Raw genomic sequence first — 21,234 nt, 5'->3', positions numbered from 1 at the left:
GTCTAGTATCAGCATCTAGAGAGAGGGATAATCAGTTATCAATGTAGACTCTCTGAAGATTCTGGCTAACATTTTGTACAGTTTACTTCTAGCTTTAAAGCTTTAACTATTCGTTTTTATTAGCTAAAAAGAAAAAGCACACACCTGGGACACTGCTGAATTCCTTGATGGTGTCTATTTCGTGGTTTGAGTTTCCCTTTAAAGTGCTTAGTGGTAGTTCCCTTTCCAATGGCTTAATGAGGGGTTTTGAGAACATGTTGTACAATATTTATGTTAAGTGATAAATAAAAGTGGCATAGGAATCTTCAATTAAAACTTTTTTCTTAATCTGTACTACTGTGTTAATTTGAATGCTCATCTTTTCTCGTAGAACGAATTAAGTGCAGCAACACACCTGACTTCAAAACTTTTAAAAGAATATGAAAAACAGGTACTATATATGAAAGTTTTAAAAGTATAATTTAAAATATGCAGTGATACAGTATCTGTATAGATAAACAGAATTTCTTATCAATAATTCTAAGCCTTTTGGGATTCACAGAAGGTAATTTTGATATGCCGTTGAAATTCCATTATGCACTTATGTCTAATTTTAATGAGTTAATGTTAGACACAGAGGTTATCTAATTTACCTCTCTTTTTTCAAATGAAGAAACTGAGGCTTGCTCAAGGTTACACAGCTGGCTAGTAGAGAAATTGGAGCTAATTTTAAATCTTTGAACTTCTAGTATGGTGTGCATTCCTGTACACCATGTTGATTGGTCACTTAGCAAACATTTTAATTAATGTGTACTACTTATATGAATTACATTATTTTATTAAAACGGTGTTTTTAGAGCTTATTCAAAATTTTAGAAGTTTTCTGAAGTTATTTAAAAATTATAATGTCACTCACAAAAGACATACAGCATTGGACCTTTACCTCATCTCTGTTTCTCACTTTTCAGCGTTTTCCACTGGGGGGTGATGATGAAGTTATGAGTTCTACTTTGCAACAGTTTTCAAAAGTTATAGATGAGGTAAATGCTTATTTTATTTTGCTTGGATAAGTGATCTTATAATTAAGTTACTGAAGTTGTTTAGCTTTTATTGGGAAGTTTTATTATTAGGATTTTATGAGTAAATCTCAATGATAAAAGATTACTATTTAAAGAAGGCCTTATTTCCAAATCTTGGTGGCTGTCTTGTAGAAACAACACTATCTTTGTCTGATTAAAGCAAATTGTTTTCAAGGAATAAGCATATAGATGTGCCGTCTCTACTTTCATGTACCATTCAGCCTTTAATTGTGTAGTCTGATGTAGGCAGGGAGAGAAGAGTTAAGCTGTTAGCCATAGCTGGGCTCTTTATGGTTTCTCTGTGTTTTACATTGAGCAGTATTTTACCATTCATTTCATTAATCCTTGCTTCCCAAACAACCAATACCAACCATTAATTTCTCTACCAGTCAGCAGAACAAATCATTAAGACCTCGAAGCCAAGAGGAAGCAAGGTGGTGAGAAATGTTCGGAGAATCCATCCATAACTACTTTGTACTACTGCAGTGAAAGCTCTTCTTTTCAGATGAGCCATTAGGTAGTTCTGTCTTTTCTAGTCTCTTAACTGGAAAAGTAGTTTTTAGAAATACTTTAATAACTCATCATAGCAAAATATTGTCACAGGAGATCAATTTAAAGAAATATTTATAGGAAATGGAATTTTTTATTGTGGTAAAATATACATAAAATTTACCATTAATGACATTTCGCACATTCACAATGTTGTACAACCACCACTGATGTTCCAGAACATTTTCATCATCATCCCAAAGGAAACCTACTAGGTGCCTATTAAGTAGTCACTGCCTCCCTCCCCTCAGCTCCTGGCAACCATAAATCTGCTTTCTGTCTGTATGGATTTGCCTGTTTTGGATATTTCATACAAATGGACTCATACAATTTGTGGATTTTTGCGTCTGTCTTCTTTCACTTGGCATAATGTTGTCAGGGTTCATTCATGTTGTAGAAAGAATCAGAATTTCATTTTTTGTTTTTATTTTGTTTTGCTGAATAAAATTCCATTGTATGTATACCACATTTTATTTATCCATTCATTAGTTGACAGACATTTGATTTGGGTTGTTTTCCATCTTTTGGCTAATGTGAACAGTGCTGCTGTGAGCATTCATGTACAAGTTTTTTGTTTTTGTTTTTTCAAACGCCAGTTTTCAGTTTTTTGGGGTATATACCCAGGAGGGGGAATTGCTGGATCATATAATAATTTTATGTTTAGCTTTTTGAGAAACTGCCAAACTGTTTTCCACAGCCCTTGCACAATTTTACATTTCTGCCAGTAATGTAGGAGTGTTCCAATTTCTCCACATCCTTATCAACACTTGTTATTTTCATTAATTTTTTTTGCTATAGCCATCTAAGTGGGTATGAAGTGGAATCTCATTGTAGTTTTTTTTTTTTTTTTTTTTTTTTTTTTGCGGTACTCGGGCCTCTCACTGCTGTGGCCTCTCCCATTGAGGAGCACAGGCTCTGGACGCGCAGGCTCAGCGGCCATGGCTCACGGGCCTAGCCGCTCTGCGGAATGTGGGATCTTCCCAGACCGGGGCACGAACCCGTGTCCGCTGCATCAGCAGGCGGACTCTCAACCACTGCACCACCAGGGAAGTCCCCTCATTGTAGTTTTGATATGCATTTTCCTGAAGGCTAATGATGTTGAGCATTTTTTCCTATGCTTATTGACCATTTGTATATATTTGAAAAGTATCTATTCAGACCTTTGCCCATTTAAAAAAAATTATGTTTATTTTTTCATGTTTATTTTACTTTACTTTTTTTGGCCGCGCCTCATGGCTTGTGGGATCCCAGTTCCCCGACCAGGGATTGAACGCAGGCCCTAGGCAGTGAGAGCAAGGAGTCCTAATCACTGGACCACCAGGGAATTCCCTGCCCAATTTTTAATTGGGTTGTCTTTTAGTACTGAGTTTAAGAGTTCTTTATTCTAAAGTATACAAGTCCCTTATCAGTTATGTGATTGGTAAATATTTTCTCCCCTTCTGTGGGTTGTCTTTTTATTTTCTTGATAGTATCCTTTGATGCACAAAAGTTTTCAATTCTGATGAAGTCCAGTTTATATTTTCTTTGGTTGCTTGTGCTTTTGGTGTCATATCTTAGAAACCATTGCTAAATTCAAGGTTATCACGTTTTCTTCTGAGAGTTTTAAATGGAATTTTTTTGACTGTCACCTAATTATGTGATAACATCACATAATTTTAGGGTTCCCTTATGTAAATGTATCAGTACCTTTTTTAACTTTTTGGCCGCACCACTTGACATGCAGGATCTTAGTTCCCCAACTAGGGATCGAACCTGTGCCCCCTGCCATGGAAGCACAGAGTCTTAACCGCTGGACTGCCAGGGAATCCCTATACCAACACCTTTTTACTAAGTTTTGTTCAGTTTCCATAATGCTGGTTGATTGTCTCTTTGTAGTTATTTGGCCTTTTTGGTCTTTCTTTTACCAGCTTAGCTCTTGTCATGCGGTACTTTCAACACAGCTTGCTGATGCCATGATGTTCCCCATTACCCAGTTTAAAGAAAGAGATCTGAAAGGTATTGAAGTCAAGCTTATGTTTACTTTCATTAGCTGTCGGAAGATCACTGCTTGTAAAATGTGTAATACTCTATACCTTAACCATTTCTGACTGTAGCAAGTGTCACTTTTACTTTAATTGGTTGCTAAACATTTACAGGAGCTCCTGCTAGATGTTAAGCTAGATACTGAGGAGTACTTATATGAATAAGATGTCACATCCCTTGAGAAAGCCCAGAGAAGGAGATGGGTAAAACAGATAATTCTGGTACTCTTATAATTAGGGATGAGCAAGGTGCTGTGGGGGCTCAGAGGAGGGTGTCAGAAAGGCTCCCTCACGGACGTGCCATGAGCACTGAGCAAGGAAGAAGAATTTGCCAGGAGAAGAGAGTCACTGTTCTACTGGAGGGACCAGAAAGCACAGAGTTATGGGTAGAAATGCATGTGTTGTTTTGAGAAACTGAGTGTGGCTGCAATGTTGGATGTGTTGGGGGATGGCGGGAGACAACTCTAGAAATAGATTAATTGGGATTAGATCATGCTAAAGATGTTGGACTTGAGTTTATAAGCAAAGAGAAGACAATGGAGGTCTTTAAGAAGTATACCTTTGTTTTTGGAGGATGGATTTGTTGCTAGGAGAATGGACTAGGAAGTTGTGAGACTCCAGTGAGGTGTGACCAGGGCCTGAACTGGGACAGTGGCGCAGGAGATGAGGCGTGTTAGTGGGCTGGAGTGGTGGGAGGTAGGGGCTGGTCCATCTAACAACCCATGTCTCAGTAGCTTGTGGTGGCTTTCTTTTTTTCCCATTTAGGATTATTACGTGATAAAATGAGAGCGTTTATAGACTTGGCTCTGCTTTCTTAAAATTTACAATCTCAGACAATCATACAGACTCATTTACAAAGTATGTATAGATAGAGTAAAAACATTGTACTAATGTATTAGTGGATGATAAAGTATTTAAATTATACATGGAATAAAGACAAATGTATTTTAGAGATAGAATTAATATTTGTCTTGGTACTCTTCAAGAATAATCCGTTCCAAGGTCAAGAGACAAGACCTCTTTTCTCCATCTAAGGGGACTGAATATCATAATCTTGTCAATAAAATGTTCTTTTTATCATTCAGCATTTGAACTTATTAGAGTCAGTATCAAAAAATCAATTGGTTGGATTCTGGTACTAAATCAGAACATTTGTATATCTTAGAATTTGCAGTGTTTTTTTTTATTTTAAATTTACTTATATTATGTATTTATTTTTGACTGTGTTGGGTCTTCGTTGCTGTGTGCAGGCTTTCTCTAGTTGCGGTGAGCAGGGGCTACTCTTCGTTGCGGTGCACAGGCTTCTCTTCTCTTGTTGCAGAGCACGGGCTCTAGGCGCGCGGGCTTCAGTAGTTGTGGTGCATGGGCTCAGTAGCTGTGGCTTGCGGGCTCTAGAGCGCAGGCTCAGTAGTTGTGGCCCACAGGCTTAGTTGCTCCGCGGCATGTGGGATCTTCCCAGACCAGGGCTCGAACCTGTGTCCCCTGCATTGGCAGGCGGATTCTTAACCACTGCGCCCCCAAGGAAGCCCTCAATGGTTTTAAAATTTTGTTTTTGGGTCATATTACAATTTGTGGCAGGTACAATTTCTGGTGGTGTAACTGTTGTTAATGATAGGAAATGTTAGGCTAGTTGAAACACAATAACTTTTTCACTTTAAACATTGAACTTTGAAATATTTGGAGTTTTAATAGTAGCTTAAATGGCAGTTACTGTTTTCTAAACAAAATTTAAGATAGTTCATAAATATACTAAACTGAAATTATTCTTGAACTTTTCCAGAAATATTGACATTAAAGGAAGTGTTTCAGATTGCTAGTAATGGTAAGCTCTGAATACTTTGTACATTTATTTCTTGTATTGATGCATTTCTTTATCAATACAAATCTGTGGCCAGATTTTATGTAATAATTGAAAAGAATGAACCTAATTAAAAGTTTAAGTGAATATTATTTAAATCCTTGTTATTTAAGTTGCACTATTTATGCTAGAAGAAATATTTTAAAGGAAGTTAAATCTTGTGGTTTGTTATCTTCGTAATACCTAAGAAGGCAGTATATTTTCCCTTCCTCATTTTCCTGTCTATTCCATATTTTCTTTAATGAGCATTTGCTATTTCTGTACTAAAAAATACTTCAAAAAACTTTTAGTGGACTACTGTTTCCTTGGAATTAAATGTTTTTACCAATTTAATAAACAGAAACATACTTTAGGGGGAAATTTGGCTGTGGGGGACATTTGGGTGGAGTGATCACATAGTAGGGAATTCTTATTTTGCTTTAGTACATTTGTTGAAAGATGCACATGTGAAAACCGTTAAAGCACTTATAAGTTTTGCAAAGTACTGTTGTATATTTGTTAATAGTCATTTCTGTTTTCCAGATCATGATGCTGCAATTAACAGATATAGCAGATTGTCAAAAAAAAGAGAAAACGACAAGGTATGATACATATTACTCCTTCAGTATCACAATTAACAACTGTTTCATTAGGTGGTCTCCTTTCTTCAGTTTAAAAGTGGTAGCCAGCAGTTGCTTTGTGTGCTTTGCTGTATTGCCCTTAGTTTATTCTTTCCTTCTAGTTATTTCAAAGCCTTTCTGTTAATTGTTAATTATCAGACAATTAATAATTGTCTTTTTAAACAAAATATTTTTCTGTTGATAGAGTTTTATAAGTAAACATAACTATTCCAAAAATGTAATTGATGCCCAGGTGTAACATTGCCTCCTTTTGCTTTGTATTTTGATAACACTGCATTTGTTTTATATATGTATTCAAGTGTGTTCTGATATACAGTGGTTAAAAAGTTGAATTGTTACATACATAATTGAATGAAATTCTGTTTTGAAGACCTCCTCATTTACAGGGAATATATATATATATATATATATATATATATATATATTTTATGCTTCTTCAAGGAGTGAAATTCAGAAATATTATACTACATTTGAAGAGAAGTGCGTTTGAGTAAAGAACAAAGAACAGAGTATTAACAAGTTCATCTAGATGCTCCTTAAGATCATTTCTCTCTCAGTGCCTAGTCCAAGGCTTGATCAGAGTAGGCCTCCTCTAGATGCTTGTGAGTGAGGTGGTCTCTGTGCCCAGGAATTGGCGTCTGCAGCCTTGGCTGCGGCTACTGGTAGGGACACAGTGACCACTCTGGGAATCCACAGTTGGGTATGATTACTATCCAACAGCCACTGTGACCCAAAAAGGGAATGTTTCTCTCACAAATTCAGTACAAAGATCTGCTTTCACTGATTACTTGATGGTGCAAATATTTATAAAATACATACATTTTTAGATCTACATTACTTTGTTACTTTGCCATAGAGAAGCAGTTAAGGCTCTAAGTATGAACTTTGTTTTTACATTGCTTCTGGCTGTTCCAGGTATTTTTAAATACATTCTTCCACTAATTCAATTTATTTGAAAAATTTATTGAGCACCTACTACATGTTGGGTACTATGGGGGAACAATGTGAGTAGGCTCCACCTCTGCCCTCAAGGAGTGGATAATCCACGTCTATCAAAGGCTTCCTGTATGAAGGCATGTGACTAGAACAGCTGCCAGAATACAAGGATGAAGAGAACACTGAATTATCACTGAGTTAAGTGCAGTAAAGAAGTCTTAACAAAATGCTGGGAGAGCAGAGAGAGGACAGTATATCTTTGATTGGTAAGTTGGGAAAGGTTACACTTTAAGTACCTTAAGCAGGAAAAGCAGGAAAAGAGAAGAGACAATGTATGTTACGTAACAGGTGCTCAATAAATATTTGTTGTCTGAATACAAGAACTCAAGGGACATAGTTTAAGTGTGGGTGAAGGAAAACAAGTACAAGAAAAGAGGAGCAGTAGGGAGAGAACCAGAGAACTAGGAGGCAAGTGGTATGCTGTGAACTGAAAAAGGTCAAAGATTAATGACTAAGCTAATACCAGACTGTTGTCTGCTTTTCCTCCATGTGGTAGACCTTATCTGCCATGTTTAGTTTAGTTACTATAGCTACTATAGTTACTATAGTTCATAGCTATGTGTAGAATGCTGCTTTTAATGTGCATTTTAAAAAATAAAGTGGTTGGTAGTAAAACAGGAAAACTATCTTAGCCAATATTCTGCAGGATTTCTATCTCAGAAAATAAGACAGCTATGTACAATTGCTGGTGATGCACCTTTTTCCTTGGGTAGTCTCTTCCCCTCAGCCACTACTAAAGATAATTCAAAATTAAATAAATAATAGTATTTTTAATCTTTCACTCAAAGGTGAAGTATGAAGTAACAGAAGATGTCTACACTTCCAGAAAAAAACAACACCAGACCATGATGCATTATTTTTGTGCATTAAATACTCTTCAATACAAAAAGAAAATAGCATTGTTAGAACCTCTACTTGGGTACATGCAAGCTCAGGTGAATATTGTACTGTGTTCTGGATTATAACTGTCTTAAGAACTTTATATTAAGTTTGATTTTTATGTTAAATGTAAGGATATTACAAACTAAGGTCAAATACTCATTTGTGTCTGTGATTTTAAAGCATTTTTTAAAATGTCAGAGTGCTGTTTTAAGGAAGTTAGGGAGAAGGGTTTTCCTAGCAAATGAAGATTTCAAATATTTTAGGGTAGATGAAACCACTTACCTTGTATTTAGACCTTGCCCATCACAGCTGGGGACAGAAAGATAAATGAATTCCAAAGCTACTCCTATTGCTCAAGCTTCCACTCACTCTTGCTTCATAATAGATCTGAAAGAGAATGGACGTGTTTGAGCTTGTCTCATGTTCCTGGCATACTTCCTGAGTTAAAATTAATGGATGAACTCCAAAGTATTCCAAGAGTTGTACATCAGGAAGGAGGCTAGAAAATTAAATTTGGGTAACATAAGATGAAATAGCAGTCCCCTAAAGGCAAGAGTTTAAAGAAATTTGAATATTCCTTTGAATATAAGTACTTATTATTCCTCAGATATAAAACTTATCTTTGTAGTAAACATGAAATAGTTTATCCATATGACTTACTTGAAATATTTTAAAATATATTTTCCAATTTTAAAAACTTGCTTACTATATGCATGTGTTAATATATAAGATGATGCACAGTGAAATTTAAGTGTAGTTTCTTCAGTGGCTCTATGCCCAGTAGAAATCATTGTAAACTACAACCTATTTTTACACAGTTGGAAATAATCCTTTGTTTTTTACTTAACTATGTATTTTGGTGATTGTTTATATGATTCACTCTAAGTATTTTGTGTGTATGTGTTTCTGTTGTTCAACCTCCCATTCCCATACCCTCTTGCCCCAGATAAGTTTCTTTAAGATGGGTTCTGAAAATCTCAATGACCAACTGGAAGAATTCTTAACTAATATTGGAACAAGTGTACAGAAGTAAGTATTTTCTTCCTTAAAATTGAAAATGAAGTTATGAGAATGATAAGTTAACAGCTAAATACCATAATCTAAAAATATTTACCACTTAATTTCTGAGTGGCTATTTTCCCTGCCGTGAGAGTGTTTCTCGAGTGGCTCGTGGATGCTTCTTGCTTTTCTCACCATCTTTTCCACAGAATTTGAACTCTGAATTTCATAACAGTGTCAAATCTGATGGTATTTTATTGATTGTAGACTAGGTTTTATGTCTGAATACAACAGACACATAATAATTATCCATAAGTGAATTATCTTCACAGTTATCTGAATTGTAGGGGATGGATGGGAGAGTACTAAATGAATCTTGCTTTGCAAGCCATGAGAGATTAAAGAGACAGAGAAAGTAGTTCTAATCAGGTTCAAAGTCTGAGCAGTGATGTGGTTAATCTGCGATATGGAGGGAGATGAAAATGATTGTTTTAAACGCACAGGGCAGAGCAGTTTGAAAATTCCTCCAAAGTATGAGTCATTCAGTGTGGCTTCATTAGTTTTGGAATTTGGTATTGTTCCCAAATATCTAAGTTTCAAATAAAATGTAAAGCTGCTTTATAACACGCCACTTTAACCACCCATGCCACTGCTGTTCTCTTTAGGAAAATATATACAGAACAAATATACAGATAAATAAGATTGGTAAGGAGTTCTTTGTCTGTTGTAGTTGGTAGTAAATAATCTGTTTCCTCTGTTAGTGTTCGCAGGGAAATGGACAGCGATGTAGAGACCATGCAGCAAACAATAGAGGATTTGGAAGTAGCCAGTGACCCCTTGTATGTGCCTGACCCAGATCCCACAAAATTTCCTGTTAATCGAAACTTAACCCGAAAGGCTGGATACCTTAATGCTAGGAAGTAAGAAAACTATTGTTATTTTCATATATTGTGTATCAATTAAGGTAATAGCAAGTGAATATAATAAATGATATCTCCAAACTGTTCTGATTTTACTAAATGTTGAAACTTTTTACTAATACCACTATTAGTATTTATGCCAACTTTTTGACAGATGAGGTACATGAATAATTTTCAAAAGTAAAATTCTATTTAGATATTTATCAAATGATTTAGAATTATTTTAAAAAAAACCAATTTGAGTTTAAATAAATCTAGCATAACATGTGAATGCTATTAAATATCATTATCATACTTTAAAATATATGTAATTACACCATCAAGTCAAATTTTAGTTTTTACCTAAAGATGGGATAAAGCAAGTTAACTCTAACAGTAAAATAAATTCTTTTGTTTTGAATTTATTCCCTTGAAATACAGTTGGACTGTATTTTATGGAGCATCATAACAGCTGTAATTTGATCATTTCCAGCCTTGTTTTGGAAATATATACATGCAGAATCACACAAGTGGGTCAGTTTATGTGAATTTATTTTAGAGACTGAAAACCTGATGTTTATATTTTCTACGCACCTTGGTGCCTTTTTGCAAGGTGGTTCTTTGTGATGTGCTTTACCTTTATCTTGTGTCTGGCTGATGATGGGATTTTAGGTGTGTTGTTATTAAAGAGTGAATGTACTTTCTTCATTTAGTAAAACAGGCTTGGTGTCATCTACCTGGGACAGACAGTTTTACTTCACACAGGGTGGAAACCTAATGAGTCAGGCCCGTGGGGACGTAGCAGGAGGCCTGGCCATGGACATAGACAACTGTTCAGTAATGGCTGTGGACTGTGAAGACAGGCGATACTGTTTTCAGATCACTTCTTTTGATGGCAAAAAGTTAGTATTTTTCCCTACTATTAAAAAAAATCTGTCATATTTTAAACTACTGAAATGTAGGATAATTCCTTTTCACTTGGACATTGTACACATGTTAGAATTATTATGTATTAAGATAATTTTCTTTTTAATCTTGTAGAAATTAGTTGAATTTTCCTTTTTGACTTAGATAAATGATGTCTTAATATTTTGAGGTTGTCAAAGCAAGTTTATGTGGTAAAGACCTGGGATTTCATGTTAAGAGACTGGTCACTGAAAATCCAGCATGGTATGGGGAAGGCAGCACAAGCTAGTGGAAAGAGCTCCAACCTTGGGGTCAGAAAGTTCAAATTCTGGATCCACTACCTACTTTGCAGTGTTAGACAAGTTACCTGACCTCTCTGAGCTTCAGTTTTCTACATGTAAAATGGAGGTTGGGGGGTCCTTCATTTCTATTTTGTGAATTGTTATGTAGAATAGAAATCTAACATATGTAATGTGCCTAGCATGTAGTAGGTGCTAATAATAATATTTTTAAATGTTAATCACATATTTCTGATCAAATTAATTATTTAGGCCATTAATGTTTACGTGCCATTTTAAAACTTCTATTACCTTTGCATTAAACAAGAATCCCATAGAGCAGCTTTTAAAACAAATTTTTGAGAAGCACAGAACAATACAAGAAGATGTATGAAAAAAAGCTATAATCTCATTAACCAGAAGCAATAATTAACTTTTTGGTCACTGCCTTACAGTTTTTATTTTTTATTCTAAGTACATTTTTAAAATAACTGAGGAAATACTGAATGTTTATTTCATATTCCTTCTATAAACAAACAATGAATGTCAATTACTGTGTGTCATTTATCACACTGGATGTTGGGAGTCCCTTTGTTCATTTGTCAAAATTACCAAACTGTTAACGTTACTGGATGTATTTACATTTTTGTATTTCCAGTTTTTTGCTAATGCTTAACATGATTTCCCATTTCACATTCCTGGTGTGATTCAAAATTAGTGAAAAAAAATTTTTTCTAACTCTTAAATATTAACATCTATAGAAAAGCTACATATCCCTATGTTAGTGATTAATATGTTGAAAAGTTTTACTTAACCATATTCAAGGAAAAATAATAAATAATGAAGTAAAATTAGTATTTTCTATTAGGACCACTGATTTATGTTTGAAGTATATATGGTAAGTGTCAGAAAGTTGAAATGCATTGTCTTAGTGTCAATGTACCTTTGTTATAGTCTGCCTTCTGAAAACCAGCACATTTCTTTTTTGGTACATCTTGGCATAGATAGACAAAGTCAAGAGTTGTTAAAATCTGAGTCCTGATACCTCTGATAGTCTCCTTTCCTTAAGATACTGGTTGGTTATGTGTTTTCTCTTTGTTTGTTTCATACTGATGTGTATCTTTAAAGATAAAAATTTCTCACTCATGTTAAAAGTACTTTAGAAAAAAGTTGACTGTCAAACTTTTTCTCTTTTTTTTTCAGGTCTTCAATTTTGCAAGCAGAGAGTAAAAAAGACCATGAAGAGGTAAAATTTTATCTACTTAATTTCTTCAGCATCATCTTAAGATATTTTTCTGATGACAAAACATATTGATGTGTTCATTATAGAAATTTGGAAAATCCTAGTTAATTACAAATCTTTTTTTCAAAAAAGTCTATTGTCCTCAAGCAACATTCTTAAGTTTTGCATGGAATTTTACAACTGGACCTATAAGGAGAGACCTTAGAGATCATTTCTTGCTGTCTTTTTAAAAGCTCAAATTCAGAAATGACCTTGTGACTGCTGCTTTTTGGCAGGCTGTTAGTATCATGAGGCGAGTTTAATCTATTCCCTTCTCTTACCAACTCTCGAGACAGTATTTGCTGCATTAAGAACATAGTGGCAGATGTAGCATGGCAGGAAGCAACTAAAGCTTAAAACCTTGGGGAAATGAAAGACAGAAAAACAAAAATTTGGGAGTGTTTGTTCTTCCTCGTGAGTCTTTTGTTTTTGGCTCCATTTTTACTTGTCGTTCACCAAATATGGAAGGTAAGTTGTTATTATATAATTGTGCTGGTAAAAGACAAGTTTAGAAATTATGTAGAGATCAACTTTTATTTACTTCTTATGGAAAAGAGTAGGTATTAGAACGTGCTTCTGGTCTCTGAGGAATACAGACATATGGCTGTTCTTTGCAGGGTTTACCAAACAGAATATTAGGTTAGCTTTGTAAGGCTCCTTAGGCACTGGAATACTTGAGAGTGAAGCAGAGGATGTGGGGCAGAGAGTGTTTTCTGTGTTATTTATAAACCTGAAAGGGAAGTATGTAAAATACGTTCATAAGGAATATATTTAGCTCTTAACTTTTTTTACATTGGTATTAATCATGGTATCTGAGTCCAGACTGTCTTATTTGGTGGGGATTAGATATAATTTATATTAGATATAAAAAAATTTATATTAGATATAAAAAAAATTTATATTAGATATAAAAAGATAAATATAGACTATTAAATTACAGTTTAACATGATAGCTATATTTTTTATTTCCTTGTATGAAATAAATCTGGAATTTAAAAATAACAAATCTGTTCAGTGTTCTGTTATACCTTCATATGTTGTACATATATATGCTTTTGCATATAGGAAGGTATTTATCTCATAAGAAAGATTATATGTTATTTCTTCTAGTGAAACTTCTATGTCAGTTAAATATTAAACATTCTCTTTTAGAAGGGAAGCATTGTAGAAAAAAATATTAATCGTATTTTTCTATTTTCCCTTTTGCAGTGGATCTGTACAATAAATAACATATCTAAACAGATATATTTAAGTGAAAACCCAGAGGTAATATTTTTATTTTATGTATCCAGATATGGCAAAATTGAATAATTCTGTGGCTTATATGGCTTTTATTGTATTTTCTCAAGTTCTGTAATCTTTTAATTTGCCCTTGAATGGGCAGCTTTCATATATCATGAATAGAATGAGTATCTGGTCTTCCTAGAACAGTAAATTATTTCAGAACGTACTGAAATCAGTCAACCAACAAATGTAAGTAGACATCAACCTTGTGTTTAGCACCATATTGAGCACCATGGAGAAAGGGGATATAGAAGAAAAATAGGCCATGGCCTCTGCCCTCCAGGACCTTATGTATGTGGGAAGAGAAATCTAAAACTTTAAGTAACATTTCATATAAATTGAAAGTGTATGGTGATGACTGAAAGCTTAAGATTTCAGAATATTAAGATCAGTATGGATTTTAGTTTTAGAGAAAACTCTGTGGAGATGGCAGAAATCTGAGCTAGGTAGGATTTTTCCAGATTTTGAGGAATTTTGTGAAATTAGTTGTATAATTAGAATTGAAAGGTCTTGTTGGAGAATAATAGAAAACTGAAATGTGCATACAAATCACCTGGGGACCTTGTTAAAATGCATATTACGTTTCAGTAGGTCTGGGGTGAGGCAGCCTGAACTCTCAAGTTTTGCCAGTTATGCTTTGAGTAGTGGGTATCAAATCACATGAACTCAGCAGTGTAGACAGAGTTGTAGATGCAGTCCAAACATGTAGGCAGAACCCGGGGTGCAGAGAACTCTGGAAGGACCAGTGAGTCCTAACTGCAGTGTAGTTGGGAAGAGACTTGGTTTAAGAGAGGAGCCATCTGACCTCTGCCAGTCTTGGTAGGCCCAGCTAGGCTGTGAACCTGGCTGCCTCCCAGGGCTGTTTGGGGCTGATGGGAGGCTGGGGGTGGGGGTTACGGTTTCAGTTGAGGCAGATCGGGGCTAATTTCTCTAGGAAGCCCTACCCTTCTAAGTCTTAAACTGTCGTTGGTGTAGTGGTTAATTAGACAGGACTGTTGGGGGACATGTAGGAGGCCATTATAGTTTAGGCATGAATTGAGGGTCTGAACATGGTGGTAACCTGAGGGAAGAGAGAAGAATGAATCATAGAAACAGGTAAAAAGAAATTGGCTGGACTAGTTAGTAACTGACCGATGTAAAGGATGAAGAAACCGACCAACATAAAGGATGAAGGAGACAAAGATGACTTCCAGGTTTTAAGCCTGGATGAAGGGAAGAAATGAAGGGAAGAACAATTTGGAAAAGAAAAGTTCTGTTTTTACCATAATGGTTTTGAGGTGCCATCCAAGACACATATGATTTGGATACCTAGGAAAAAAGTTTTGAACTAAAGAAGCAAAATCTCATGACCTGAAAAATATTAGTTGTTTCTGTTAGTTTTATAATGATCTAATGAGTTTAATCTAAGTATATCAGTGCTAATTGTAGAGAAGTCTTCTGCTTTTAGTAACTTGATCTCCTGCCAAACTTGCTTTTTCTTTCTGTTATGTCACTTGGGAAGAACAAAAAATTAAAATGCAAATTAGATGACTTGTTAATACCTAAGGAATACAAAGGGAATATAGTGTTTGGATTTGAATAAGTCAGGCTTATTGTACTCTCCTGCCAATTATCAGAAGTCAGAGTTTTAATATTTTCCAGATTATCCAGAATTATTTTATTTATATTAATGAGAAGAAATTTTGATCGATTTGTGGCATTGTCTTTATACTTTTGCTAAGACACAGAAGTGCAAAAATGTTTTGTGATTATTTTTTCTAATGTACATGCTATTTTATTTAGCTTGTGTTTTAAATTATTTAATAAGTTTAATATTTTAATAAGTTTTTAAATATTTCTTATGGAAAGCTTTTTTCAAATTTGGCCGAAAATATCCATGATAACTTTATTAATAAATACACAGATATTTCTGAGCATAAATACATTCCGGAAAATCATAAAAACTTCAGGATCATGGTTATAAAATACTTTAATATTTTGTGACTATTTCCTACTCCTTTTAAATTTCTTTATTTAGCAAATTTGAGTGCCCATATGCTACGCACTGTACTAGGCGCTAGCAATACAAACCTTAATCTAAAAAAAATTTGATAGTTAAAATTTAAAGAAAAAATATTTCCTATTATGTATATTAGTAGAAAAAAATCAGATTTTCCCCTTAGATTTACAGGAAGTAAGAGGAAACTTAAGTTATAATGTTGTGAAATTAATTATGTGTCTTAATACTAAGACAAGAGAATGTGGAACAACTTTAGTAACTTCAATTTACATTTTAAGTGTAACTCAGGGACATTCTGACAGTTCAGAGAGTTATATTTAAACTTTTGGTTTTCTTGCTTTACTAATTCATCCTTTTTTAAAAAAAAAAATAGGAAATTGCTGCACGGGTAAATCAGTCAGCTTTGGAAGCTGTCACTCCTTCCCCGTCTTTCCAGCAGAGGCACGAGAGCCTGCGGCCAGCAGGGTGAGTTACCAGTCTCTGGGCTCTTTAAAGAACTATATGGGCTATTGAAAGTGTTAGCAAACACTTTGATTTTAGCAGTGTTAGTTACATTAGTACGAAATAGTTCTAGAAAATGTATTTCAAATCGGTAAATTTACCAGCAAGAGTGCTAAATAAATGATGATTCCAAATTTCCCTTGTGTTTATCTCTAGGTTAAAGTGATTTACGTTTCTGAATTTAGTAATTGGAAAGAAAAAGTCTTTTGATAAAGTCTTTTGACAAAGTAACTGTGATTTGGGATTGTGTGTATTAAAATTTGTTCTCATCGACTTATAAAATTGTATTTTCTTTTCTCATAGTTTAAGTGTTTAATTTCCAAAAGAGAAAACTAAATGCAATGCCTTCTTGTTTTCTTCTGTGCTTAGACAATCTCGGCCACTGACAGCTCGAACCAGCAGTTCAGGATCCATAGGATCTGAGCCCACAAATTTGGCTGCCCTCTCTCTAGATTCTCTCGTTGCTCCAGACACCCCAATACAGTTTGACATCATTTCTCCTGTGTGTGAAGATCAGCCTGGCCAGGCAAAAGCCTCTGGCCAGGGAGGCAGGTGGGTAATAGGAAGGTCTGTAGGGCTGTAGGGCTTATGAGCCAATTTCTACAGTTGAGAGCTATCTCTCATATACCTTGTGCATCAGCTGTGTTTTACTTTCTTTGTTTAATTACCTAACAGAATTTTGATAGTTGAAGAAGAATCATGCAGGCTTTTCTCTGTTTTTTGCCTCAGTTAAATGAGTTAAGATAATTTAGTTTTAAAAATACTCAATTCTGAATTGTTTATCAGATCTACTTCTAAGGTATTTACTCTTAAAATTACAGAAGAAAGTTGACAGTCCTATTTTTACATCATGACAATATTTTTAAAATTCTTGAGAGTAATACATGTGCTACAGGTTTATTAGAAAACGTTATATAGGGGACTTCCCTGGTGGTCCAGTGGGTAGGACTCTGTGCTTCCAATGCAGGGGGCCCGGCTTCGATCCCTGTTTGGGGAACTAGATCCCGCATGCATGCCACAACTAAGAAGTCCACATGATGCAACTAAGAGACCCGCATGCCGCAACTAAAAAAAAAAAAAAAGTTATCTTGTGTCAGAATAAGAAATCTCCAGGAAGGAACTAAAACATTGTCATGCTATGAATTATTAATAAATTATCTTTTGTTTATATGATGAGAAATCCTTGTCAAAGCAGTTAAAATTTTTCTTTGGCTGTGGATGAAGGTAACGTGGCTTAAGGCAAATCATTTATTAAGTAGGTGGGGCACCTAATAAATTGATAATGTAGTAATTTGGATATACATGGCCGTGACCAAGAAAAGATAATTTACTCTTGATCACAGAAATATACTTAGCATTTGATATGATAGGTCAGACATGTATTAGGGAGATCAATTTCATGTTATCTTAAAGCCAGTGTTATCTTAGAACCACTTAGCTCTCTGTTTGTCTATAAAACCTACTTTGGATTGTACTTTTCTTCCTTCGTTGTGGGTGTGTCATGAGCCATGCACACTAAGGAGGGAGGTAGCTTCCATTCTCTAGTTAGCTTTTCTTCTTGCATTCTGTTACGTATGTCTTGAGAAACACAGGTTTAAAACTAGAAAATGTTCAAATTATCATAGTTAACTTGCGACATGTACTTAGAGGACCTAAAAAAAGGTTTTTTACAATCCAAGGAAATTCCTGGCATTTTTCTCATGTACCTAAAGTTGAAGCTAAATTAGCCATTCCTCTGTCCTACTTTATTTAAATTCAAGAACTTTTGCAACATGTTTTATTATAATGTTGATTTTTGTGTGTCTATGGCTAAACATGCAATCTGTCCACATCTTCTAAAATATAGCAACTTTGAGTTCAGCCTATTAACTTAGTGTGAGGGCAGAGGCCTTCATCACAAGTTAGTTGGTCATCAGTAGTGTTCCTTAACAGGAAGGGGTATTTTGGAGCTTTTTTAAAATGTATGTACAAGGTTTTGTGACTTTTAGTTTTTAACTCTGGGTTCAATGATTGAGATTCCTTCCATGTGGCTCATGGTAACTGACCTCTGGTTCATAATTTTTTAAAATACTTTTCAGGCGTACAAATCCATTTGGAGAATCTGGAGGAGGTACAAAATCTGAAACTGAAGGTAAAACAAGTGTAGTATTCTTATATTTTAGAAATTCTCAGAGCAGTAAACTATGTGAAGAATTTGATGTTTACATTTGTTTTGCTGTATGCTGTTTTAATGGTATCTATACTTCACAGTTTTCTCTTTTCACTCATAGTACACTTAAAGCAACAGAACTTAATCAAACTTAAGATTTCATTATTCACACAAAATTATAGATTATGATACTTTTGACCTCATAGTCAAATTTTCATTCCATAAGATATCCTTTGACCTTTTCCTAACAGCTGTTTTCTTCTGGTTTTGGAGCATAACTTTTTTTTTCTTTTTCCCATAGCTATTTACTTTGATATAATTTCAAACTTACAGAAAGGCTGTAAGCATAGTAAAAGGAATTCTTTTTAACTCAGAAGTACCAATTGCCAAAGCATAACCTTTTGCTATTTGAGTTTGAGATCTTAATTCTTCTATAAGATGAACACTGTAGTTAGGAGTTATTTCTAAATGCTTCTGCTGTGTTGAATTTTTCATTGGAAAACCTAAAGAAAGCAGTGTATTTTATTCCTTAGGAAAAGAAATTTGGGATTTAAAAATACATAATGTACCTTATTTTGTTGTAGATTCTATTCTTCATCAGTTGTTTATTGTCCGATTCCTTGGTTCTATGGAGGTGAAATCAGATGACAATCCAGATGTTGTTTATGAAACAATGCGCCAAATCTTAGCTGCCCGGGCCATCCATAACATCTTTCGTATGACAGAATCACATTTATTAGTCTCTTGTGATTGTTTAAAGTAAGTAGTAACCTGTCCCTCAAAAAACTGTAGGAAAAAATGTTTACATAACTTTAGCCTAATTAAAATTTGTCTCCCAAATTTTTAATTATTATTATAGGTTAATTGATCCACAGACACAAGTTACAAGGCTCATGGTGAGTTCTGCATGTTTAAAGCTTTATTTTAAGTCTCTTTGTACATATACACGTCTTACATCTTTATAATAATCCTGATTCTGTATATTCAGATATGGTAGCATGAATTATGATTGGTCTTTAGGGTGTTATAATTGAGTCTATGGCTATCTCTACAAAAAAGTTGTAACATTCCGTGTAACTTAAAGAATCAATGCAATCTGGTGTGATACTTAGTATTTATATTTATCCCTCAGTTAGGGAGCATATATCATACACTAAAGAAACTAAAAATTAAATTAAGGGATTAAAAGGCCAACATGATTGAGTTTATTTTATAATTATCTGTTTTGAAATAGCTGCAGGCATGTGCTTCTATTTAATCATTTAATAATATAGACCATTTTTGTTACTGAATTTGAATTTGTAAAATGTGTTAATGACTAATAAAACAAATTCAGTATTCAACAACCTTTTAATTTCCTGACAATCCAAACCAAATATGACATTGTTTGTTCTTGGATTACCATTCGGTTAAGAAAAACAACTGACTCTAATGTTCTATTTAGGATATTAAACAACTTAGTACATGAGTTTGTCATATGTAAGAGGGCTGTTTTAATGGTTTGAAAAATTTCATGTTTGCTTCTGATGTTTTCTGTGGCAGTTTCCGTTACCCAGTGTAGTTTTGTATGCTACACACCAGGAAAATAAGAGGCTTTTTGGATTTGTTCTTCGGACATCAGGAGGGAGAAGTGAAAGTAATCTGTCATCAGTCTGCTATATATTTGAATCAAACAATGAGGGTGAAAAGGTACGTGGCTTTTCAAAATGTGTTTCTGTTGTGAAATACATGTCATAGTCAAAGTTCTTACTAAGATTTCTGGAGAAAAACTCCCAAACTTTGCCTAGTCCAACTGAGCTGCTTGACCAAAGCCTTTTGTTTTGAGGAGAGCTGAGCTGATGGGTTGGGCCATCTGACTCCACAAACCTGTATCTTCCTGGCCATTGATAGCTGTTGCAATCTTCTGGCTTTGTTAACTTATCCTGGGAATGCAAAATATTCCCATAATCAGCCATTTCCAAATGTCTTCATCTTAGAGTAGCAGCAGCAGCTGCTTGCTTTCTTCTTTGCAACTTTACCATCTCAGTAATGAATCTGAGATAACAAGAAGTGGGGTATGTGAAAGAGATGAGAGCCAGCAGTGGCAGCTCACAGACTCTGAAGAAAATACACAAAGGATTGGTTTTGGGGCTGGAACATTCTTAAATCAGCTTTTGTTTGAAGCAGTGTATTAAAATGAGTTATAAAACTAGTTACATCAGCCATTTGGATACTTGATGTAAGAACTGCCTGAGTTTTTCTTACTTGTTCCCCCTTTAGATTTGTGATTCTGTTGGACTGGCAAAACAGATAGCTTTGCATGCAGAACTGGTAAGAATCCAAGACACTTAATTATCCAAGAATGTTAACTAAAGTAATATAAGATCTTTCATATTAGCAAGTAAATAAAAATGATTTTGCTATGCAAGGTTAACAATAGATGCTATTCCTGATACATAGCATTTAGAATTTGGATAAATGGCTAACATTAGAATGTAAATTTTTGGTGTGCTTTCTCATATAAATGCAAATAATAATTTGAAAAGGTTACAAAGGTAATATTAATTGACAAGTTAAAATTTAAAGTTATTTCATATTTAATTCATTAGTTGTATTCATCTGGTCTTCAGGATCGCAGGGCATCAGAAAAACAAAAAGAAATAGAGAGAGTAAAAGAGAAGCAACAGAAAGAACTCAGTAAACAAAAACAAATTGAAAAGGTATGCAGTCCTAATGTCTAGATCTTCTCTGACTAGATATGATGTTTATGAAGAGTTTCCTTAATTCAGCACTGTGACTTTCATATTGGAATTTTCAAGTGAAGGTCTGTTTCTACTTGCTCAGCCACTTCATACATAACCAGATGATTCATAGCATAGTAGAAAAGGATGACATCTGTCTTCTTGGCTGCGCCGCACGGCTTGTGGGATCTTAGTTCCCCAACCAGGGATTGAACTGGGGCCCTTGTCTGTGA

General features: G+C 34.6%; 1 protein-coding gene across 4 annotated transcripts in view; it reads left to right on the top strand.

Moving 5' to 3' along the window:
• APPL1 (adaptor protein, phosphotyrosine interacting with PH domain and leucine zipper 1) overlaps positions 1-21,234 on the top strand; it is a 31,775-nt gene that overhangs the window by 6,307 nt on the left and 4,234 nt on the right. The window contains exons 3-21 of one of the 4 annotated variants that reach the window (XM_033424639.2): positions 371-430; positions 948-1,019; positions 3,515-3,602; positions 5,409-5,450; positions 6,009-6,067; positions 7,891-8,037; positions 8,931-9,013; positions 9,745-9,903; positions 10,596-10,784; positions 12,270-12,312; positions 13,558-13,614; positions 16,005-16,096; positions 16,502-16,684; positions 18,211-18,263; positions 18,866-19,040; positions 19,141-19,177; positions 19,824-19,970; positions 20,541-20,591; positions 20,870-20,980. In XM_033424639.2, the coding sequence (XP_033280530.1) occupies positions 371-430; positions 948-1,019; positions 3,515-3,602; positions 5,409-5,450; positions 6,009-6,067; positions 7,891-8,037; positions 8,931-9,013; positions 9,745-9,903; positions 10,596-10,784; positions 12,270-12,312; positions 13,558-13,614; positions 16,005-16,096; positions 16,502-16,684; positions 18,211-18,263; positions 18,866-19,040; positions 19,141-19,177; positions 19,824-19,970; positions 20,541-20,591; positions 20,870-20,980 (1,848 nt within the window). The remainder of the gene's footprint in view (positions 1-370; positions 431-947; positions 1,020-3,514; positions 3,603-5,408; positions 5,451-6,008; positions 6,068-7,890; positions 8,038-8,930; positions 9,014-9,744; positions 9,904-10,595; positions 10,785-12,269; positions 12,313-13,557; positions 13,615-16,004; positions 16,097-16,501; positions 16,685-18,210; positions 18,264-18,865; positions 19,041-19,140; positions 19,178-19,823; positions 19,971-20,540; positions 20,592-20,869; positions 20,981-21,234) is intronic. The other 3 variants (XM_004267942.3, XM_049715344.1, XM_033424641.2) reach the window with 3 other exon arrangements.

This window comes from Orcinus orca, chromosome 10 (genome assembly GCF_937001465.1).
Source record: "Orcinus orca chromosome 10, mOrcOrc1.1, whole genome shotgun sequence".
In the NCBI taxonomy this organism is placed as follows: Eukaryota; Metazoa; Chordata; class Mammalia; order Artiodactyla; family Delphinidae; genus Orcinus; species Orcinus orca.
The sequence above is the reverse complement of the archived record's forward strand: the minus strand, read 5'-3'. Positions and strand labels throughout refer to the sequence as shown.